Consider the following 23,218-nt stretch of genomic DNA (forward strand, 5'->3'; position numbering starts at 1 on the left):
TATCCGTGATAGGACGAAGGTCTTGCATTGATGGGTCAGCAGGACGGGGATGGCTTTGGCAGAGAAAGGGACGGTAAAGGCGGCAGAGAGGTGGGACAATTGTAGAGCTTATGCACATGTTAACAGCCAGCGGTAATTTACAACTTCCCCATCAGCAACCTAGCCAGGAGCGCTTTACTTGTGCAGCCATCTCACTAAAATACTACACAGAGCATATTGTACGGCACCTGATGATGGCGGCAGCGGCAGCGTGTTCCGAGATGGTTCCAAGTGCTAACATGGTTGCAACTTGGTGGTGGGCCAAAGGTGGCTGCTAGGAAAGCAGCATGAGCTGGGAGGCGTCTCGCTGGTCGTGACATGTGCTGGGCCACTAGATGTTGATGGGGGGGGGCTCTGTGCTGTGCATGTCTGTCAAGAGTACCTCGCAGCCTTATGGCCTGGGTTGTCTTTTGCTTGTGTAAATGTATTTATCATAGTAGTCAGAACAGTGGTATCGCTTAATTTGTTTCAAGTCAGGTGGTCCCACCTCAGCATGGGCAGGACACGGACCTTGTTTTGAAGGTTGGTTTGGAAGATGCCCTGTGCACCTCCTGGACTCTGTCGTTACGTTCAGCTGCGGCACTCCTGCTGTCTACCTCGTTTGCTAGTGGAGACTGAGCTAGTGGTGTCTGTTTTAATGTGCTTGATGCACTTGTATGAATTGGTTTCGCTTCCGTCGGCAATGTGTGCATGTTGTATGACATGCTTGTGAAGCTGCAGGCTTGGAAGCAGCAGTTGCTAGGGGGTAGGTTTGCTAAGCGGTTCCAGCTCATGAGTTCAACACACGAAATAACTGTTGTCAATAAAGGAGGCGGTAACCCTTAGCTAGGGATAATGCTTGACGAGTGAATAATCCACGCACACCAGTCTGCACGAACATTGGATGTACCCTTTTGTATCTCAAATTTCTGGACCTAGGTTGCGGCACCCTTCAGCTTAGTGATCTCCTTATCATTGCGCGTATGTGTGACTCGCACGCCATAAATCTCTAGTTAGAGGACTCGGCTGGTTGCATGGAACCGACCACGATAACCCGGACGATATCGATCACCTGCGCAGGAGATAAGGCGCTTCCGTTCCAGGGCGCCCTCTTCCGAGTGGTATGGGCTCTCACGCCCACAGCACACTGCCATTGGGTGCCACGGTCCGTCGGTGTTTTTATTGCGCGTGTTGATGGTCAGTAACTTGGAGCCCGGCGTAATTATGGAACGATTGCTTTTGCTGTGGTCATTGATATATATCTGTGCACACTATTCACACCGCCTTCGGCAAAGTTTTATGATACGCTGCACCCCTTCCCATGCGCCACTCACTCATCACTCACCTGCCTGTCCACACCATGCCGCACATTCTCAGCGGATCACTGCTGCAACATGGGTAGTATCAAGGCATGGCTAACTAATGAACTGACTTAATGTTAACTTAGGGTTGATTGCCTCCCCAACTTGCGTATGTATGAATAGGTCAGGGACATTAATTACATGGCATGCTGTTGTGGCGTCTGAAATGTGCTTGGGGTGCATTTTCGGTGTTGCCGTTCGCTCTAGGTTTTTTACGTCACGAACGTGTACGAATTACCGTACAGCGCCTATCATCGCCTATAGCGCTGGCGGGATGTGTGTGTGGTGTCCAAGTTGATCCACTTGTTATAGTGTCAACAGTGAGCAGAGGTTACCACCGTGAGCGGTGGCGAGATTTGGATTGCGGAAGAGGGATTGCGCCGTGGGCTGGGAGCGACTAGGGTTGCGACGCGGTCACGCGGTCTGGATCCTCTGCCCGTGCACGATCCCCCTACAAGCTCTTTTTGGTTTTAGCGGCCGTCATCAACATAGGCGAAAACGCATTAGCAGCCGGTGCAGATCCACAGGAATATTGACATGCGACCCAGTTACTTTCTAAAACGGCAAGCTCATCCAGTGCTTGTATTTAGCCATCTTCATACTAATCCGGTTGTTTCCCGTACGAGGGAAAGCATGAGATACTGCAGACAGCCTCCCGGAGCTGTAGAAAGGAGTGGCTCCTCTGGGATGGGTTTTCCGGTGCGCCAATCTACCTTACCATTCTCGCTGGTAAATCGATCCTACTCACCAAAATATAAGCTCCCCAAAAAGCGTGTTTCCCAGAAACTCTAAGGGCGACATCCGATCAACGGACGGAGAAGGCAGCACAAACCGCTTCACATACATATGTAGTCCATGGCCTCACGGCTTTGACGGACCCCCCCCACTCGTGCGGCACTTGTAACTTGTAACATACCGTTGGTAGGTTGGCGTGCAAGCAACTTGGCTCATTACGTGTAATCATGTCCCTGTACATCATGATACGCGTGCTGCAACCGAGGATGAAAAGCACAAGGCAGCATATGCACAACGAAGCTGTGGCTCGGCATTGGATTACTGCAAGGTGCACACAACGATGCCAAGGCTCATACCTCATGCAAATTTCTTATGTAAATTGAAGAAGCCCAAAACGTACCTGCGAAACTGCTGATGTATGCGCCCTTGGTAGACGAAAGTATGGCTGGCCCCAGCGTTCCACTGTGGAAATGTAGGTCGTGTTGTGCCAAGCAACGATTAAGATATGACCATGTTTTCTGACACATGACCCATGGATTTTGCAGCGTTGCTTCTCGTCTTCCTGCCATCGGTAGTTGTATTCATCCTTCTGGATGTCACCTGGATTACCCTGGTAGCCGGCAGCATCTACAAAAGTGTTCTTGGAGATGTTTTGCGGTCTACACCCCAAATCGTCCCAGGGCTGCTTGCCTGGATATGCATCGTAGGCTCGGTGTACATGTTCGCCTTGCCCAATACGCGCTCTGCGCCAGCTGCAGTCCGGCAGGTACAGGTGTCTTGGCACGGACCAGAGATTTCAGGGGACCTAATGGGAACTGTGTCAGAACAGCTGCTTGTTAGGCGACCATCGCGCATGCGCGGGAAGCAACTTGCCGGCCACTCTATCCTTGGCGGCCATCTCCTCCCTTGCCCTCCATTAGCTAACTTGTGACAGTTAGGTAATGGATGGATGCACTCCTCCAACACGCCTCTGAACCCCGAACCATATGCACATGGCACTCTGCTTCTGCCCCTCATGTGTCGACAGGGTCTGCTTCTGGGCGTGTGTCTTTACGGCACATACGAGTTCACGAACCTGTCCATCCTGGCCCCGTGGACCTGGGCCTTGGCGCTCGCGGACACCGCCTGGGGGGCAACCGCCTGCGGAATGGCAGCGGGGCTGCAGAGCTGGCTGCAGCGCAGACTGCTGACCGCCTAACAGCGAACTTGAGCAGCATGTGGATCCAGAGCATCTTGGTTGCTGTGTGTGAATCTTCTTGTTTCCAGCGCAATGGCGGGTTGTGAGAAGAATGATAATAAGGCCAATAAGAAATTCGAAATTAAGCAGTGCGCAGTTCCTTCAAGGTGCATGTGTGTCCGTGCACGCGCACCAAGGAACTGACTAGCTGCACCTTGGCCGCGCTCCCAAACCTCGCCCCACCTGCTATCGGCATAGGTAATCATCATATAGAGGCATGCGGGAAGCCATAGATATCAAAATTTAGCGGGGAGCTGGGTCGGGTGTCCCGGGGATTCGTTTCTCATTTCGGTGGGGAAACTGCACCGGCAGCCATGGGGCAATGGGCAGCCCCGGCTCTAATAGTCCTCCCTGCCCGCAGTTCATGTACAGAAACCAGACGTCACTGACTACGCGCGCTTGTGTGTATGTGTGTGTATGTGTGTGTATGTGTGTGTGTGTATGTGTGTGTGTATGTGTGTGTGTATGTGTGTGTGTATGTGTGTGTGTGAGTGCGTGCGTGCGTGTGTGTGTGTGTGTATGTGTGTGTGTGAGTGCGTGCGTGCGTGTGTGTGTGGGGGGGGGGTGTATTCGCCGTTCTATCTGCCGTTTGGTTAAGACCACGAAACCGTATCAATTGTACGGAGGTAAGGGCAACGAACACGGTGTTTGCCGCTGATGTCCATCAGGCAGGCAGGCAGTGGGCCACATTGTGCATATATATCGTGCTCATGAGGTCAGTCGGTTGTATAGGAAAACTAGCTAGAGTTTGCGATATGACGGCACCGGAAACCCTAAGGAAAGGATCAGGCCATGTAAGCGCACGCACGCCGACTCGGTCGTAAGCAGGTTTATAAAGCTGGCAGAACCTTACAGCTCGGAAGTGGTGATGTCCTGCGCGAACCCGTGTCGCATGGGCCGCTGCCCTCCACCTGCCCGATGACACCCTATAGTGTGTTGGGCTAAGCTTCATCACCACCGTTTCTCATCGCGTTCATTACAAACAACGAAGTGGAATACTACTCGTGATTACCCGGGGGGATAAACAGAGGCCCCTCGATGTGACTGCGGCTCGTAAGCGTCCTGAGTTCCAAAAGTTTTCCGCGGCAGCAGAGGTAGGGCTTCAAGGGAAATCGCCGCGAGATATATGTGCCTCGTAAAACGCTGATAGATGATTTAACACACGTTATATTTTATATTGAAAATGGGATGAAATGAGCATTTAACGAAATGAATGTTGCTTGTTATCCCGCCGGGTTGTGCGCCGTAATAATAGGGTTTTAACAGTAACGTGGTAGCAGTGGTTCGCTTCAGGTACCAATATCTCCTTATCTTGTCGCATGAACGCCGCTAAAACCAATTTACGTATCGGATTAGAGTTCGCGTCGTATCGTAGCTGGGGCGGCACGGGACATGTATGGAATGTACCCAAACGGACACGTGCTTCATTTCTTCACCGCAAACACTTCGCGTAAGGTAGCCGTTGTGTTGCATGACAACGAATAGATGAAATACCCATTGCATAGGAGTGTTTGCGTGTCTGTGAGTGCGCGGAGTCGAAACGATATAGCTAGGGATGGATATACAAAGCGCTATTGCGAAACGTACACCGTCAATATCGGAGCTAGGTTTGCAATGAGACCATGGTTATGTCGCATTTGTTGGCTACGTTTTACATAGCTCCCGACTGGACGGTGTGATACCCGGAAATGCCAGCCACGTGACTGGCTGGCTAAAGTGCATCAGCCGGGGATGAGGGATGCACAAGGCATGGCTGGAAGTATTCAGTACAGAGTGTTTTGTCTTCTAGACAATTTGTGCCTTAGGCTGCAATCGGCAGCAATGTGGTCCAGCTATAGCACACTCCGGCGCACCCATCGATCACAGCTAGCCAGATAATAAAATAATTAAGTTAAAGGATGTCAATAAAAGCTGCCATCGGCAACTCAATCAGCCTCCACGACGGCTCTACCCACGTGCGTATTGGTCGTGAGCGGCGGGCATAGCTAGGACCAGATAGATGCAATCCTGCTGTGAATTTAGCCCTTAAGTTCCGTTTAAAGTAAAATATTTGGATGTTTAAGACACTTCGAAGAAGCACAAGTTCATTGCGAAGTACGAGAGTCGTACAGCTCCCGCCCTCCAACTACAAAAAGTTAGTCCTTCACCCATCGAAGATATGTAAAAAATATAATCAACACGCGACTTAGATTTAGAGGCGTGGAGCCCACGTTCGCGAGCGTACCTCAAAAATGGCTGAAGCAGAATCGTGTTTTGATAGAATTCAAAAGGCCCTTACGGATGCTAACACTCCAGAAAGTATGGCATCGGCCATCGCGACGGCCATCTGTGATGAGCTTAGCACCTCAGCTTCCTCCGTTGCCGATGTATCGCTTGGCGTCAATACCTTTCTGCTCTTGTTTGGAGGTGCTTTGGTCTTCTTGATGCACGGTGGATTTGCCATGGTAAGCGTGGGCACATGGGACGCGTGGTCAAACCCTAAGGGGCGTTCCTGCAACAGCGAACGTCTGACGCACGTGGACCTGTGCTATCCAGCACGTTTGTGCCTTCATGCGTGGCTCTAACTAACCTTCTTTAGCCAAATTTAGTAATAATCTTTTGAAATACCGTCTACGGTCGTTGTATAATGCTTAATGCGGCGGAAGTAGTAACCATATGGTTAAGGCGTTTTCATGTGGCCTACCTTGTGGATTTATAAATTAGTTTTTTGCTTACCTGCTAAACGAACCTTGCTGGCAGTTTTTTTGCCTTAATTACAGCCATGTTTCTTCCGTCTGACGCGCGTATCCTTTTCGCTGGCTGCGACGATTGTCTAATCTGAAGTATGCATCCAATTTGCAAGTTGTCGAATGAAATCGAATTTTTGTGTTTCCTTGCGCAGTTGGAAGCCGGAGCGATTCGCTCGAAGAACGCTATGAACATTTTGCTCCAGACCATCCTGGACGCTGCAGCGGCTGCGATAATGTGGTACTGTGTCGGGTGAGTACACACGTGATGTACGCGACCTAACACTCGTCGGTCACATTAAAGGTGACCTCTGATTTCACGTTATTGGCCTTGTGCAGGTTCGGGTTTGCATATGGCATTGGAGATAAGCCGAACAAGTTCATTGGTAAGCGCTAAATACCTCGTGCACTGTGTTTGACTTTGGGAATTGCAACCTATTTAACGTTTGTGTGACTCGACGTCTGCAGGCAATGCCATGTTCGGTTTAGCCCGGTACAAGTCACACTATACCGGCTCAGGGATGGGCATGTGGACCGACTTCTTTTTCCAATGGGCTTTCTGCGCAACCGCCGCAACCAGTAAGTATCAGGGCAGTACAGGGGAAGATATGTCGTATATCGAAGGTGTCGCAAAAGGGGGAACCTTCCCGCTGCCTGCTCCACGGTTTTGTCCCTGGGAACCCCTCCTGAAACCTGACGCACCCCGCGGATGCTTGTACTGCAGTTCCTGCTGGTTCCGTCGCCGAGCGCTTCAATTTCAACGCGTACATGGGCTACTCGATCTTCATCGCCGGCTTCGTGTACCCCGTTGTCGCGCATGTGAGTATGGGGTATGTATGGACAGGAACTCCCTTCCAATGGCACGCATGATCTTTGCCTTCGCTTTCCCCTATCCTGAGACATATCTCTTATCGGTTCCCTTGCAGCGCCCGCCAAACCGCCAAACCTCAATCCTTACACAGCTTTGCATTACCCCGACCTCCTCTCTTTCCGACCCGCTTTCGGTCGTCTAGTCGGTTGTCGGGGTCTTAAACCAAACAAAACCCCGGTGCCCGCGCCCTCTGGTCCGCAGTGGGCCTGGTGCGTGGAGGGCTGGCTGGGCTTCGGCGTCAATACGCCGCTCTTCAAGGCTGGCTACATCGACTTTGCAGGCTCGGGTGTCATCCACATGACTGGCGGCCTTGCGGGTCTGATTGGCGCAACCATGGTCGGACCGCGCCTGGGCCGCTTCGATGCCGACGGCAACCCCGTGGAGATGCCGGGTCACTCGGCCATCCTGGTTGTGCTGGGCACCGTCTTGCTGTGGTTCGGCTGGTGAGTGTTCGGGGGACCTTCGGGGGGCTTTTGCACATCGGCATCCTTTTCCGGCGTGTAGGTAGGCGGCAGTCGTATCGTACCATACGTGCCGCAGCTGACGGCAAAGGCTGCGCTGCTTCATATGCCCGTCTTCTTTAATGAAATGGGCTTGTTAGAGCGGGCTCGGAGAGTGCGGCTAGAGAGGACTTTTCCCGCTGGCACCCACTTGCAATGAATAGTCCGTCCATCTCGGGGTGCGTGTGGTTTTTGCTCTCAATCGCAGGTACGGCTTCAACCCGACGTCCATGTTGATGATCACCTCGACCCCCGCGGCCACTGTGGTGGGCCGCGCGGCCGTCACCACCACGCTTTCCGGTGCTGCGGGCGGCATTGCGTGTCTGCTCAACGGCTTCCGGCGCCACCGCGGCTGGGATCTGGTGGGTCTGTGCAACGGTATCCTGTGCGGCTTCGTGGCCATCACCGCCTGCTGCCACGTGGTGGAGCCCTGGGCCGCTATCCTTTGCGGCCTGGTGGCTGGCCTCTGGTTCGACTTCCTGTGCTGGGTGCTGCTCAAGCTTAAGATCGGTGAGGGCCGCGTTTCGGGAAGTTTCATCACTGCGTTTGCCAGGAAAGGACGTTTGGGTGCGAGAGTTTGTCCCGGGTCTTGCTGCCAGCAGTTACAAGAGGGACGGCACGTCTGCAGAGGGACGTTGAACCTACACACCCCGTTCTCTTGTTTGTATGTATGTATGTATGTATGTATGGTCATTTCAGCTTCCATGACGCATGCCGTGTTATCTGTGTCGTCTGTTCAGGCATGCCGTATTCTGCACTCACTCGTTGAGTCCCACTTCCCTCCTGCCTCGCAGACGATCCCCTCAGCGCGGGTCCCATGCACTTCGGCACCGGCATGTGGGGCGTCTTCTTCACCGGCCTGCTGGCCAAGCAGGTACGCAGGGCCCCGCTAGATGGTGGCCACCGCCAGGTGGTTAGGTGGTTAGGTGGTTATATCAGATCAGGTTAAGTACTGACTGGCAATTCAGGCAAAGGGTATTCGCGGGAGAGGCCTAGGGGAGTTGCTCCTGACTCCTTACACTCCCCTTCCCAACCTCGTGCGAATGTCCCCGGGGCCCGCCACTCGCCACCTAGGCATATCCCGAATGTAAGAAGTATGACTTGGCCATAGTTTTAGCCGAAGTCCGGGATGGGGATTTTTTTTATTTCTCCTTGTAAATTAAAAAAGTGTACAAGAAACGGAAGGTATCTGATTATGCTTTAAATAATTACTTGTTAGGCATGTCGGCCGGCATGCCGGGAATCCACCCTTGGACTAGACTAGGAAAGGGTGCGGTATCACTGTCTGTAACGAGCAGACATGTACGGGATAAATGCAGCCATGGCCGTAACCATGTCCTGCCGACTGTATGATGAATGTAGCCGGGAAGCAACCCGGAGGTATAATTACATATGCGGTTTCCGTCTCGACAATGAATGAAATGGATTTCAGGGAACGAATAGGAAAATGCCGCCTCGGAAAGGTTTTTAGTCATGAGCTAGCTGGCTCTCACTCGAAGCGTGTTGTTTTTTTAAACAGCCACTGAATGGAAAAAAGGGTTGGATAGGAAAACCCTGGCTCTTAACCTATCCCCCTCTGCGGAGCGTGTCATCCCCTCCTCCCCCTTTTTAATGGCCTCTCCCTCTCAATGGCCTCTCCCTCTCAATGGGCTCTCCCTCTCAATGGGCTCTCCCTCTCAATGGGCTCTCCCTCTCAATGGGCTCTCCCTCTCAATGGGCTCTCCCTCTCAATGGGCTCTCCCTCTCAATGGCCTCTCCCTCTCAATGGCCTCTCCCTCTCAATGGGCTCTCCCTCTCAATGGGCTCTCCCCGCCGTTCCAATCGTTCACGCGGTGCGCAGGAGTACATCAAGGAGGCGTATACGTTCCGTTCTGATGACGTAGATGCGTACCATTTATACGGGGCCTTCTACCCCCACTCCAGCGGCAAGCTCCTGGCCAGCCAGGTCATTGGTCTATTGGCCATCATCGGCTGGGTGTGCGGCACCATGATTCCCTTCTTTTTCATCTTCAAGCTCGCGGGTGCCCTGCGCATCCCGCCCGAGATGGAGGAGATGGGTCTGGACCGTTCCAAGCACGGCGGCAGCGCATACAACGGCACCGGCGTCTCCCCGAGTGCCCCCGGTAACGATGTGATGCGCAACCAGCCTTCCGCCAAGGTTCTGCCCCTGAACGGGTGAGGTACATGGCCCGAGGACGGCTGCTGAGTTCCCTGTGACCTCCTATGTTATCCTCGAGGATGATGATTCGAGCACATTTGTTCATCAACTTCATGGCAGGAAATATTGTGTATGTGTGTGTGTGTGCGTGTGCTTGACGTTGGGTTGGGTTGGGAGGCCGTTGCTGAGGTGTTGCAGCGGTTGGTTTTATGCGGTTGGCGGTTGGTGCTCGTTGCTGTGAGCTCAGAACACAAGACACAACAACCGACTCGTTGCACGTTTTGTGGTTGAAATAAAGTAGCTTCCGCTGCTTTGCTGCTATTGCCGCTGCTGTTGCTGCTATTGCTATATTGCTGGTACTGGTGCTGTCATTCCCACTGCCGGTTGCGCGTCGCGTTGACGCTGTGGGCGCAGCGGTCATATTCCATCACTATAATGGAATGTGTCAGGTCGCGACCAGTGAAAAACAGATCGTGAGTTCAGCTTGATATTTATGTACGGTTTTGCATCTTGACTTGACCAGACCGGTTCGTAATAATGGCTCCTTTCAGCGGCAGGAATATGACATCACTAGCCCCCCTCCCGATTCATGGCATGATTCCGCTGCTAATGACCAGTCCGGTGGCATTCGGTGGTATCCATAATCCCCTACGTCACCCTGGCTGACCTGCATTGGACGCTTGCGTGTATGTGACTGCCTGACACGGACCCCAATGCGAAGCCCCGGGACCCCGACGTGTTTTTCCTGCGGGAGACATAACTGCATCATTGCATGTTAGACCCTGATGACGAAGTGTGGCCGCTCGGCAGTGTTAGTAGGCGGGGGGCAGTGAGGTGCGGCACCTAGGGCACCTTTCTCTCGCTGCCGCGGGCTGCCTCCCGTTGCAGGGTGGGGGAGGAAATGGCGTTGGAGGAAGCACTATGGCTTCTGGGTGTTGGGATAATGCCGGATGCTGGCGTTGCTAGCGACCTCCACTTTCCCAACCACCTCCCCAGCCGTTGTGTGCTCTCTCGAGTCCTCAATCTGTGCTGGATTGAACTTTTGAAAATGAAATTGGATGTATGTTTTTCCACATATACACCCTACTATATGTGTGGCGATTACTTAATTGTAGGTTGTCCCTTAGCTTCATAGTCTGGCCTGGGCTTATCTCCTGCTTCCTGCTTCCTGCCTCCATTTTCTGCGTTCTCCGCGGGCTCCAGTCCCTGTCCGGGAGGATGGAGACCGCTACCCGCATGACGCCGCCCACCCGGTCTGTGATTACAGAAGAAGATACTTAGAAAATTGAGTGCATCAGGATGGCGCGAATTGCCTCACAGTGTGTGCTCTTGAGCGGGGTGTGTGTATGTGTGTGTATTCCTGCTAAGGTTGATGCTCAGGTAAAAACGCGCTCGGAAGATATGTTGCTGCTGCTGATTGCTGATGTGCTTTAGTGCTCGGGCCGAGTGTAAGCTTGCTGGGCGGTGGGCTGGGCTGAGCTGCTGTGGCGCGTGTGAAATCTCGTATGCCCGTGCGGTCGCCTGGACAGCGTTCCGTTGGGGGATTGCCATCTACGGCTGCGATGGTGCTGTGTGCGCAAGGGGGCAGATGTGCAAGAGGTTACGAAAGGAAAACTCATCAGGGAATTGAGAGGACCATTGAAAAAGGGGCTGTGATGGCAGCTTGCGTGTTGCATATTGGGACCACAATGAAGCATGTAATGACTTGGGGCGTAAACCGCACCCGTACCGTTCTTCCGTGCAGAGCAAAAGAATCACCCTGGGTGCGAGCATTTTAAAGATAAGTATTACAAATTGCCATAAGCACCACAGGGAAGATGACCATACCTTAACTCTGGGGGCAAATCTTCTTGTAGCTGACGGTCAGCACGGCCCTCTGGCCCTGAGTCGGCAGATCCTCCAGATCCGGTAGCGTACGTACGGAATCGCGCTTAGTAATTTGCCTCCGAGACGGTTCTGGTAAATTGCCAAGCTTCATATGTAGTTTTATCTCTTTAGTCTGGTAAAAGATAATTGGTAATAGTCTATTATTCCTTAGCAGTTGTCACCTTTCCTGAATTTAAAATCACGAAAGGACAACCTGCAATACGAACAGCAACAATCAGACCTACTGCAGGTCGTTATTTCTATTGTTTTGGTAATAACTCCGTATTAAGTCCACCCACTGACGAGCGCCTGTCTTTCCAATACTGTAGCCCACAAAGCCATCCGCCTGCCTCATGGACTCTGTCACAGCAGCACCGGGTGCAGCTGACACTCCGACGCTTCTGCGCCTGCCGACACACGTGCTCCGGGAGGATGTGCTGATGCGCCTTGACTGGTGCGAGCCCGGCTGAGCTATGCAGCCGTGACAGTACCTACGATAGATGGCTTGTTGACAGTGACCCCACGGACTTACCACCCGTCATCCGTATTATCAACCGTGCCATCTTCCGATGCACTCCCAGCCGAAAGCATTGGAATTCACATTTGCCAAAAAGATGGCATATGTAGGTTGTGCCACGCGGTGTCCTTATTGGCACCTTGATGGCTGCAGAGCTATATCCTTTTTTGCGTCTTCACACCTCTGCTTTCCACAAAACCTGGAACACCATCGCCCTTCCGCACCCGCTGCCACCGTAGCCGCTCCCTCGCTCGCTGCTGTGCCGTCTCACGGGGTCTGCGGGCGGCCGCCGCTTGGGGGCCCCTGTGGGCCGCACAGCTGCACCGGGAGTTCGGATTCCGGAACACAAATCGGGATCCAGATTCAGATCAACACGGGAGCTGTAGCTGGAGCCGGAACCCGCCCGCTGAAGGGGTTGGAGGGGATGAAAGTCCCCACCTGGCGGGGGTTGCGGTATCCTGTTCGGCTGTAGGGGAAGAACAGGAGGAGGAGACAGCAGGATTTCGCGGAGGCGGGGCGGCGGGGCCGGGGTGGGCAAAAGCGGGGTGGGAAGTGGCCCCTGGGCTTCTAAGCGGCCCCTGTCCTTCCTCTTCCCCTGAAGCTGCCCCTCCCGGTGCCAGCAACTGCACGGGTGATGCAGCCGCCGGGGCCGTTGCCCCCGTGGGGGGCGACACCACGGTGGCAGCAGGCGCAGCGGCAGAGGGTGTTGGGCCGAATGCGGCTCAGGCTACGTTTGGGCGGCTGGTGGTGAGTCGCGCCGCCTAGCCTTGCCGTACCTCCTGGTACGTTCTGTCATCGTCCGCCATGCCCCGTGATCGCCATGCCCCGTGATCGCCATGCCCCGTGATCGCCATGCCCCGGGCTGCCCGCGACCCCCTTCCTGTATCCGCTATATCCCGGTCCCGGTCCTTATCACAAACCGCCTGAATGCCGTACCCAGTCATCACAACCCCCGCATTCATCACCTGCCCAAACCCCCAGCTCGCCCGCACCCTCTATGATATCCTGCCCTCCCATAGCATTCTCCTCCTCCCTTCCCCCCCCGCGCTCCCTCCCGCCCTCCCCCCCCTCAGTGCTGCCCCCTGGCTCACCAGCTGCTGTACATTCGCCGCTTCCACCTGCTGGTGGACTCGGTGGCGACCTGGAGGGTTCGGATCAGCCTGAAGGGGAGGGGGAGGGGGAGGTCTGGGTTTGTGGCGGGCGGCAGGGAGAGAGAGAGCGACGCAGGACTACCGCACACAACCCTGGTGCACCACTACAAGGGTGGCGACACATTAGCAGCAGCAGCAGGAGAAGGCAGAGGAGGCAGCGGTGAGGTGGTGGTGCTCCGCTGCTCCGAGCGGCGGTGTCGAGGTTGGGCCCTCAACCCGCAGAGCGTGTGGCTGCGCTTCCGACTTCCCGGGTGGGTGCGGAGGCTGGCGGAGGCGGGGGCCCGCCAGCCGCCTTGGGAGCCAGGTAAGTGGCAGTGGGTGGGGCAGGGGCAGGGGTTGGGAAGTGGGATGAAGTCTGGTTTGCCTCTGGGGTATAGAGTGGGGGGCTCGCCGGAGGGGAAGCCGGAAAGGGATGGGTCCTGGAGCCCTTCCTGGCCATTGAAGTGATGACGGCAGAATAGCTTCTTTCCGCTGCGCTCACCTCGCCGTTCCGCCGCCAATCCATTCGGGCGCCCCGCACCCAGGTACGTTACACTTCCTAACCTCCCCCACCACACACGCACACACACACACACACACACGCACACGCACACGCACAACATGGTATTTGTGTTTGGCCCTTTTCCCTTCAGGTGACACGTGTGGTGGCAGTGGGGGGCCCCAAGATAGCGCGCCGTACATGGTGAGTGCAGTGCCGTACATGGTGAATGCAGTGCCGTACATGGTGAATGCAGTGCCGTACATGGTGAATGCAGTGCCGTACATGGTCAGACTTGATGCAACAGGAGATGTGTGAGAGTCTGGCCCCGACCTCTAATCTTACTACAGCCCCCAAAGTAGGGCACCCGCCGGTTGGTTGACCCCCCCCCCCCCACCCACCTACCCACCTACCCACCTACCCGCCCGGTGGGGCAACTCTCAGCCACCTTCTCCGCCTGCGGAGTACTCCCTCGCCCCCGGGCCCCCCCCCCCACACACACACACTCCTTGCCTGGCCCCTTGACTACGTCCTCACCAACCCTTCCTGACGACCTTCCTGATCAATGGACGACCTACCTACCTACAGACTTACCTACCCACCTACCCACCCACCAACCTAACCCACCCGCACCCCACACCCCACAGGAGCTCACGGTGCTCGCGGAGGGACTCCAGGGGGGCCGCATCCGCCAGTGGCCGGTGATGCATAGCAGCCCCTTCCGATTGCCGCAGGTACGGCACGAACTGTACGGATGTACGGCAGGTGAAGGTGCTGTGCGGAAGGGGGACCAGGCATGGGGTTTCTCGGGACAATTGAGCGACGGGGGGGGCTAGGGAATATGGTTAGGAAGCTATTGGGTTATTGGGGCCAGGTCAAGTTACAAAAGTTCCGCACGAGTGGGGGGGGGGGGGTCCGTCAAAGCCCCGGGGGCCCCATGGGCTATACATAGTGGTAGTTAATTCCGCCGTACAAACTGGAAGTCGAAGGCGGCTTTGGTCCTGCTCATCCAGTCACCCGACATCCGCAGAGACAGAGGGTTCAGCCATCGCCGCCAATCCAGCGTGCGAATCTCAGTCCGTGAACTAGACCTCACCTCCTTAGCACCTCAGTGCTAGCCATAATCTCACGCTCCCGACAATGTCGGGGGTCTCCCCAGGAATCGAACCCAGGATCTTATCCTGGTGAGTGCAGTGTTAAGGCTGTGTGACCCTTTGCTGCTACCACTGCTGCTGCTGCTGCTGCTACTTTGCAAACCCCCAACCCCCCCAACCCCGCTGGTCCTGTTACGACTGCTAAGACCTCGTGATTAGCACCTCCTGCCATCCTTTTGAATTGAAAGAAGAGTCTTATGAAGTTGAAGTCCCTTCTTTCCCTCCTCCTCTCCCTTCCCTTCTTCATCCCCCCCTCCCCCCTCGACCGACCTATCTGCTCGTCACACCCCTACCACCCACCTAATGTACTACACCCCCTCACATGCAACCAACCGCCATCATCAGGGCGACCGAATGCGTCTGCTGCAGAGCCACGTGGAGGGTGGGTGGGGGTGGTGGGGGTGGTGGAGGAGGAGGCGAGCGGAAGGCAAATAGGGGAAAGGCGGCAGGGGGTGGCGGGATTGAGTGTACGGATGTGTTTCAGGGCCTGATGAGCTGGGGCGGGGAGCGAGGAAAAGGCAGCGGGATGTCCGGAAGGTGTCCTTCCTTCCAATGCGCCGAGCGGAATGTGGTTTCGTTTCGTTCCCCGCCCCGGTGTCGTGTACGGTGTACGACATTAGGTTTGTACGTATGGGATGATGACGAGGACGGTGGCGAGGAGGAGGAGGATGAGGAAGGGGAAGAGGGGAGCGAGGAGGAGGAGGAAGCGGTCGGAGCGGGAGCCGGAGCGGAGGCCGCTGGCAGCAGTGGCCATGGCGGCCTACCAGCCCCCCCCCCTCCTCCCCCTCACCAAGGCCCAGCCCATTTGGCGGCTTACTTGCACTACGAACAACTGCTACCCGTGGTGCCGCTCGAGCTTGAGCCTGAGGTACGGCAGTGTGGTACGGCAGTCAATCATTCGCCTCTGCTTAACACCCACACCCCCACACCCCTCACCCCTCGCAGGGCAGGTTGTCCCTCCCACTGCCCCTGCACGCACCGCACCCCGCGCACCCGGGACGACGTCATTACGAGGCGCGCGTCGGAGAGCTTCACAAGAAACGGAGACACAGACAGAAGGAGAGGCGTCAGCAATCGCCCCCGCCGCCGCCGCCGCAGCAGCAGCAGCAGCAGCAGCAGGTGCCGGTATCTCTCCAGCCAACCTTATCCTCGGCCTCACCGGGCTCTGCAACCGCTTCAGACACCGCCGCTGCCGCTGCCGCCGCCGCCGTAGCGACTCCCGGTCCTAGCCCTGCCTTCCCTCCCCCCGACGGCCCCGCCATCTACCTCTATATGGACTGGAACGTACTGCCCACAGCGACGGCGGCCTCAGCCAGCGGCGGCTGGGTGGCGGGGTGTGTTGTACGGCTATGGCCGGTTTCCACGACTGGATTTCCACTACTGGAGCCCAGCGGCAGCTCCCCCACCCGCCGCGACAGGTCGGGAGGTGAGGCCCCGCCGTGTTGGAGTGTGGCGTGTGTGGTCGGGGACAGCCGCAGAGGGGACGTCGTGATGCTCGAGCAGCCGCCGCCGCCGCCGCCGCCGCCGCCGCCCACCGCCGCCGCCGTGGGAGGCGCACCTGGGAGCGGGCCTTCCCGCGCTTCTGGGACCGCCACTCTCACATCCTCATCCACATCCGAACGTACCAATGGCGCTGAAAACATCACTGAAGAGGCAAGAGGTCTGCCGCAGGAAGGGCGAGGAGTGCGGACAGCAGCGACAGCGACAGCGGCGGCTGAGCAGCTGGCGGCGGCCTGGTGGCGAGCGTTCGAACCTGATCCCCGCTTCCGGAAGCAACAGACAGGACGACAGAATCCAGTTGCGGTTGTGGATCCGCTGTACGACTTCGTCACCGGTGCTGGTATTCGCCGACGTACATTCCGGAGTGGCGCCTGCCGCTGCCCCACCGCGGTGACTGGCCCCTCTTCACCTGCCACCACTGCCACCACTGCCACCACCACCACCTCCGGCAGTGAGCCCCCCGTCAGGAGTGGGGCTGGGGGCGGGGCGCAGCAGGAAGGGCGAAACACAGAGGCAGCTGCCCGGCTGAAGGCACGTGTGGGGGGGAGGTCGTGTGGGTTAGTCGGTAGTTATATACGGTACTACATATATACGGTATTGTATAGGTACGGCACTATGTACGGCGTTCCGTTTCCTTGCCGTAGTATTGTTGCTCCTCCGATCGTCAGCGAGTTGCGCCGTCAGCTACGTCAACAGCTATTGACGTTTGCCGTGTGCGGGGGCAGTGCGGACTGGGCGCCTCGTGGAGCGCACTAGGGAGGGCAGCGGAAGCGGCGGTCCGGGAGGTGGTGTGTGATGTAGTTGATACTCAAGCAGCATTCGGACAAATTGAACAGCGCTACCACAGCACGAAGCTCGTATGCCTCAGGTTCCATGCGTCAGGAAGGGAGCGAGGAGTGCGGGAGGGGACAGAGGGCTGTGGCAGTGGAGGCCCTCGTGGCCCCGGGCGCCCGCATCCTCCCGCCCGCCACTCCGCCACCCTGAGGGGGGCGCCGGTGTGGTTCACCCGGGCTAGCTAGGTCGCTACACAATGTCCGTCCGTTGCGCTCTTCGCAACACACGTATGCTCCACACAAATAAATAAATAAATGAATACATACATACTTACTTACATACTTACTTACTGCCCCACCCTGCTTGGAACGTTGGTTTTCTTTTCTTGACTTTGCTGCACACACACCTTCCACCCCCCGTCACCCCCCTGATCATGTTGTTGTCCAGGAGCTGTGCGGCGGCTCCATCCCCTTGATGGTGGACCTGGCCGTACTGGACAGTCGCTGCGGCAGGGTGCGGCTGGGCAGGTGGGGACCACTGTCCGATCCGGTGCTGCCGTGCGTGTGTATGTGCTCCCGCATGCGCGTGTGTGCGTGTGTGTTTCCACTCCACCCAGCCAGCCCACTTCCACCGCCCCGGTGAAACCTCCCCCTTTGTTATGCGCCCAGGTGCGGCGTGGAGATGTGGAACGTGGCGGGGGAGGCTCCGGGAGGGGGCGGTTCTGTGTCTTTGCACTTCCTGGTGGACCAGCTGCCTCCCCGCCGGCAGTCGCTGTGGGACAACAAGGTACACGTGCAGTGGGGGGAAGGCAGGGCGGAGGCAGGAGGAGCGGTGCAGGGTGGGGGGCCCGGTCCAGAAGGAGGAGCTGGAGGTCAAGGCGAGAAGAGTGCTGGGCCGGGTGGTGACGGGAGTGGGAGGGAGAGCGGGAACGGTGTAGGACATCACGGGCCCTGGGTGCGGGTGGTGTTGCAGATGCCAGTCCGACATTATGAGCTGTTGCTGATGGAGGAGCCCGAGGAGGGGGAAGAGGAGGAGGAAGAGGAGGAGGAGTAGAGCGGGGTGAGGGCCGTGGTGTCGAGTGGTGATCGAGTGGTGGTACCCCGATGGGGCCCCCACAGGAGACTGCCCCGTGCAGGGTAAGTTGTCTCCCACGTCACCATCGTTGCGCTGCCTCACTCCTCTCTCCCGACATTCCCCACCCGGCACGGCAGGACCCGTTGTGGTGTCCCGGTGGGATGTGTACGAACGATAGCGGTGGGCAGCCGAGGTGAACACCTGCCGGCCATGTAGTGCGCCCGTGTGTTTACGGCATGACTGTGCGACTAACAGTACTTTGGACAGGCCCATGGCAGCCACCACCCACCAGGCGCTTCTTACACGGCTTAGCGGCACAACAGGACTTATCCGCCACCCCACCCCACCCTAACCTACCCCACCCCACCCCACCTAGCCAGCTAGCCAGGACCTCTCCCACTCCTGAATTCCTCACGAGCCCCCAGAGGACTACAAGCCCTACAGGATCGCAGCCCCGGCAGACTTAGTACATTCTGCGCGCGGTGTGCGCTCCTGCAGCAGTGCCCCCCTCCTCCTTCCGCCCTCCCCAGGGTCGCGATCTTCAGACGTCAGTTTTTTCTTGGAACCGCATATACTCCCCCCCCTTTCCCCTTCCTGGTTGAGGCTCCTCCTGCTCTCAGTTGCCCAGTCTCACCCCCCGTTCTCCCGTAATTTAATTATCGAAGTCATGCGACGCGACAGCGGGGAGACAGCGGGACAGGCAACTATCCTTCAACTTGCGCCATCAGCGACAACAATTACAGTATACATGGGAGATAGATAGACATGCGGATAATCACTTTTGGTTGTTCGTTGATCCGTTGTTCGAAAGCTAATTCCATAAATGTAATGGTACACCAAGAGACACAGTTGCAACGTACGTGTAAAGTGTACGAATTAGTACCGTACAGTGATACAGTCCTGGAGTCTTCTGACTTGTATGCTCTGTAGGCAAAATTCCTCAACTGCCGGGCTCCTCTGTATGCAGCCGGCGCCTCTTCGTTGGTTACCACACGACAACATGATGCCGTTCCGGCGGAGCGACCGGCGTTTTTTCCTCCTTCACCGTCCGCTCCAGTCTTCAACACGACAAATGGTTGAACCCCCTCTACACAAAATTATATTAATAGTTGCGAACGAGTAAAAAAGGGGTAGGACAGCAACAATAAAAGAACACGTGCAAATGCAGCACGACGGACGACAACAATTCAATTCAACAAGTCCAATCCCCTTCTCGCACATCTAGTCAATCTCTATCGGTTGGCTCTTGTTCGCAGCCGTTGAGCCAGATGCATGTCCCTGCGGTGCACCGCCCCCGCTGCTGCCGCCTCCCTGCCGCCGCTTCCGTGGGCCGCAGTGGCCCCCTCCCGCGCCTTCACCCTCCGAATCCCCATCCGACTGAGACAGGTCAACCACCACGAACGGCCCTCCGTGGGAAGTCGACTGGACAGGTAGTGGCACACCTCCGCCCTCCGCCGCTGCCGGCGGCTGAGGCAGCCTCCGGCGCCGGCTGCCCCCAGCGGCTCCCCCCGCCGCCGCCGCCGCCGCCGCCATCCCCGCAGACTCCCCTGCCGCCGTGTGGTTACTTGCGCTGTGCTGGCTGCCCGGCTGTGCCGCCTCTGCCAGCCCCAGGTCCACCGCACCGCCTGCTGTTGTATCCAACCCCAGAGGCGAACCCCCTGTCCCGGCTCCGCCTTCGACTAGGCCGCCCGGTGGGAGAGGCCCGGAACCCAGAACATGACCGCCAGCGTCGGCAGCACCGCCGCCACCGCCGCTGCCGAATGTGAAGCCGCCGAATGCCCGGGCATCCTCTTCCCGCGGCGGCGACAAGCCCCCCAACCAGCCAAACCCCTCTGGATCGACCATTCCGCCAACATCACCACCACCACTCTGACCGCCACGTCCTGAATACGGCTGCTGGTGAGCCCCAGGTCGCCCATAGGAGGCCCCAGGTGTGGTTGCTGCCTGAGGCGCTGTCGGGACCGCGTTGAGGGCTGTCAGCAGGTTACCCACTCCCCGGGTCGGCACCGGGCTCCCCCCGGGGCTGTGAGGGCTCTGGGGCTGCCCCCCACCGGGCTCCCTCTCCTCCCCCGTGTCACCTTGCACCCTAAGCCGTCGCCACTTGAGCACTGCCGGCCTACGAGGTCGTTCCCCTTCCCCTAGGGGTCCTAGGGCCCCTAATCCTTCTCCGCGTCCTCCTCCGTCCCCCGCTGGAGGGGTGATGGCAGTAGTGGTGGTGGCAGTAGTGCGATGGAACATGGGGAGCCAGTAGCCGCCGTCACCGTCGCCGGCGGCGGCGACGGCGGCGGCGGCGGTAGTGGGCTGCGCCTGTGCTGGCGCGCTAGGGCTGGGATCACTGCCGCCGCCGCGGAGGCTGCCGTACATACCATCCCAGCACTCTGGCTGGGAGGTGCCTCCTGCGGCCGCATCGGCTGTGGCTGTGGCGGGGGTGATTGCGGGAGGGTACTTGGGGTCCGGGGGTGGTGAGGAGAGACCTGGTGAGGGGGAGGGGGAGCCGCCGGCCCAGAAAGTAATCTCCCCTTCCTGACCGTGCAACTGCTGTTGTTGTTGTTGATGGGGTTGTTGCTGTTGCTGTTGTTGCTGTTGCTGTTGCTGTTGTTGTTGCTGCTGCTGTTGGTGCTGCGTGTTTGTGTTGTTGTCCTCATACCGCGCCTCCTCCTCCTGCTCCTCGCCGTACTCCTCGCGGTCTAATGCGGCGCCCATGACAAACTTCTTGGTTTCCAACATCCTCCAGATGCGCTCGTCCAACGTGCCTTTGTACGGGGCCGCGCAGGCGGGTTGGAAGGCGGTAGTAGGGGGGTGAGAGAGAGGGGGCCGGAGAGTGTGTATTGCTTTTTTCCACAACATACACCATGTCGCAATGTCGCAATGTGTTCCATGTCCACTGGACCAAGTATACATGCATGGCTTTAGCTTGCTGAGATTTTGGTTCGATATCGCTCCAGGCCACTGAAGACCACCACATCATCAATCTCCCGGATGGATCTACCACTAGGTTCTCAGAATCTCACCCTTCTCCGCCCATCTTCGGTTTGTAGCTGTCGTTCAATAGCCGCCTTCCTCCCTCCACACACCCCTCCACACACCCCTCCACACACACCTCCACACACCCCTCCACGCATACACGCAAGCACACACGACCCCGGCCCCATCTTACCGCTCCCCAGCAGGTAGTACACGTGCACGTGACTGCCCTGCCCCACACGGTGCGCCCGGTCCTCAGCCTGGGCTAGCAGGGCGGGGGTCTGGTCCAGCTCCGCAAACACCACCACCTGCGTGCCGTACATAACGCCGTATCCGTACAGCGTAGGGGCGGGCAAGGCAGTACTTAAGCGCACCACTACAAGTACCAGGAGAAGGAACGAATATAAAAATTAAGAATCCAAGGCAGACCCCATCGTAGTAGTACTGGGTGGGGTTGGGAAGGGCAGAGCGGTGTCCTTCGGGCGGGTGTAGAGGGGGGGGGGTGATGGCCGCCTGCCGCACGCAGCAGCTCGGTATCCAGGAGGACCTGGATCCGAAGTTCCGAGCAAGCCAGAACGTGACGTAAGGGATCATGCATTGGGCCTGCAATGCCGTACAACACACCAGCACCCGCCGGAAGCGCAGGCAAGGGGGAGATGAGGGGGGAGAGCTGGCCCCCCTTAAACCCGGCGGGGGAGCCTCACACGAACCCCGATAGCCCCCTAGGATTTCGCCGTGTGTTTCTGTGTGTGATCCCCCCCGCCCTTTACCCCTTAAAGCTAACTCCCCCCCAACCAGCCACCTACAACTACCGCCCTGCACCGGCCCCCCCCAACCACCGAACCACTCCTAACTACCACCTACACAACATATTGCCTACCGATGCGGCAGTGAGTGTGAGTCCCGCCCCCGCAGCCCGCAGCGCCAGGAGGGCTACCCGGGGGCTGTGGGGGTCGGAGGCTTGGAACTCCCGTACGGCAACCTCACGACGATCGGGCGGTACGGAGCCGTCGATGCGGATGTACCGCACCTTGCGCTGGGCGGGTTCCCGGAAGAAGATAGCGGTATTAGCGGAGGGGGGGGGAATGAAGGAGGTGGGGGGGGCACACAGGGGTTAAGGGAGAATGTACGCGTGTGTGCGTGTGTGCGTATCGGGGAGGTAGCGGCGGCTACAGCTGTCCCTCGCATTGAAAGCGGCACAGAGCGAGAGAGACAGACAGCCTCCGGAAATCACTTCTTGCCATTCCAGTGTTCCAGTATTTTTCCAAAAAAGTACGGCATACACGTACAGCGATGTTTTCGCCCTAATGGTCCTAGGTCTCTTTAAGAGGCCCCTGACGTCGTCCACACTAACATCATATCCACCTTCACAAGGGTACACAAAAGCGCTTGCACCCCCCTGCGTCCCTTCACCTCCCTTCGCCCCCTCTCCTCCTCTACACATTCACCCTTCCCACATTAAATCCCCACCACCGCCATCCCCCGCCCCCCCACCTGCTTCACGTGAGCCTCCAGCGTGTCCAACACCGTCTGGTGGTGAGCAAACACCAGTATCTTGTCGCCCTCTTCAACATCCGACCCTTGGGTCGCACAGCCCTCCCCTCGCCATCCCGCCGTTCCTGCCGCTGAAACCCCCTCCCCCTCCCCCTCTCCCCCCACGTGCAGCAGCCGGTCAATGAAGGCGGCGACTTCGGTCACCTTGGCCGGGCCTGTCTCACGGTAGGCGGTGCTCCAGGCCTGTGGGGGTGACGGGGGGAATGTACAAATGCCAAGGGGGGAAGGCGTGTATGTCTATCTGTCTGTCTCTCTGTAGGCATGTATGTAACCATGCATGCATGAGGGAGTTCAGGAGAGGGAAGCAGCTCCTGGATGGGTCGGTGGGGGGTGGGGGGAAACTGGGAGGCGGGCGCGGGGGGCGGGACGGGGAGGTCGTAAACACACATACCCTCCGGCCCTCCTCCACGGGGCTTCCCCGGGACAAAACCCGACATGGCGAAACACATAGGGTTAGTGAACGACGGAACACTGGCAACGGGGACGGGGGGTAAGACGGCAGGTGCGCAAACCACATCCCCCCCACCCCCCCACCCACCCCCACCCCCACCCCCCCACACATGCAGGTATATCACTTTCC

General features: G+C 57.5%; 4 protein-coding genes across 4 annotated transcripts in view; 2 read left to right on the top strand and 2 right to left on the bottom strand.

Moving 5' to 3' along the window:
- Positions 1-444: 444 nt before the first annotated feature.
- VOLCADRAFT_107750 (uncharacterized protein) lies at positions 445-3,547 on the bottom strand (the record flags this gene model as incomplete). Its single annotated transcript, XM_002957592.1, has 4 exons — positions 445-1,090; positions 2,515-2,866; positions 3,107-3,254; positions 3,535-3,547. 4 exons carry the CDS (start codon positions 3,545-3,547, stop codon positions 1,028-1,030), a joined length of 576 nt encoding a protein of 191 aa, XP_002957638.1. The 3' UTR covers positions 445-1,027.
- Positions 3,548-5,621: 2,074 nt separating this feature from the next.
- Positions 5,622-11,759, top strand: VOLCADRAFT_77636 (uncharacterized protein). Its single transcript, XM_002957565.1, has 9 exons — positions 5,622-5,795; positions 6,233-6,330; positions 6,417-6,463; positions 6,546-6,656; positions 6,802-6,896; positions 7,150-7,391; positions 7,657-7,958; positions 8,243-8,322; positions 9,289-11,759. The coding sequence occupies exons 1-9, from the start codon at positions 5,652-5,654 to the stop codon at positions 9,625-9,627; spliced, it is 1,458 nt and encodes a 485-aa protein (XP_002957611.1). The 5' UTR covers positions 5,622-5,651; the 3' UTR covers positions 9,628-11,759.
- A 66-nt stretch (positions 11,760-11,825) lies between these two features.
- On the top strand, positions 11,826-18,587 carry VOLCADRAFT_98710 (uncharacterized protein; the record flags this gene model as incomplete). The annotated part of the gene is made up of 14 exons (XM_002957566.1): positions 11,826-11,926; positions 12,229-12,519; positions 12,610-12,736; positions 13,063-13,444; positions 13,773-13,822; positions 14,266-14,352; positions 15,118-15,154; positions 15,567-15,640; positions 15,718-16,734; positions 17,494-17,573; positions 17,715-17,884; positions 18,165-18,182; positions 18,258-18,276; positions 18,497-18,587. The coding sequence occupies 14 exons, from the start codon at positions 11,826-11,828 to the stop codon at positions 18,585-18,587; spliced, it is 2,544 nt and encodes an 847-aa protein (XP_002957612.1).
- A 754-nt stretch (positions 18,588-19,341) lies between these two features.
- The window catches only part of VOLCADRAFT_98711 (uncharacterized protein), a gene marked incomplete at both ends in the record, with an annotated part of 12,410 nt that continues 8,533 nt past the window's right edge, over positions 19,342-23,218 (bottom strand). The window contains 5 exons of the mRNA XM_002957593.1: positions 19,342-20,594; positions 20,649-20,873; positions 21,278-21,392; positions 21,965-22,120; positions 22,579-22,821. Coding sequence (XP_002957639.1) covers positions 19,342-20,594; positions 20,649-20,873; positions 21,278-21,392; positions 21,965-22,120; positions 22,579-22,821 — 1,992 coding nt within the window. The remainder of the gene's footprint in view (positions 20,595-20,648; positions 20,874-21,277; positions 21,393-21,964; positions 22,121-22,578; positions 22,822-23,218) is intronic.

This window comes from Volvox carteri (assembly GCF_000143455.1).
Source record: "Volvox carteri f. nagariensis unplaced genomic scaffold VOLCAscaffold_76, whole genome shotgun sequence".
Taxonomy (NCBI): Eukaryota; Viridiplantae; Chlorophyta; class Chlorophyceae; order Chlamydomonadales; family Volvocaceae; genus Volvox; species Volvox carteri.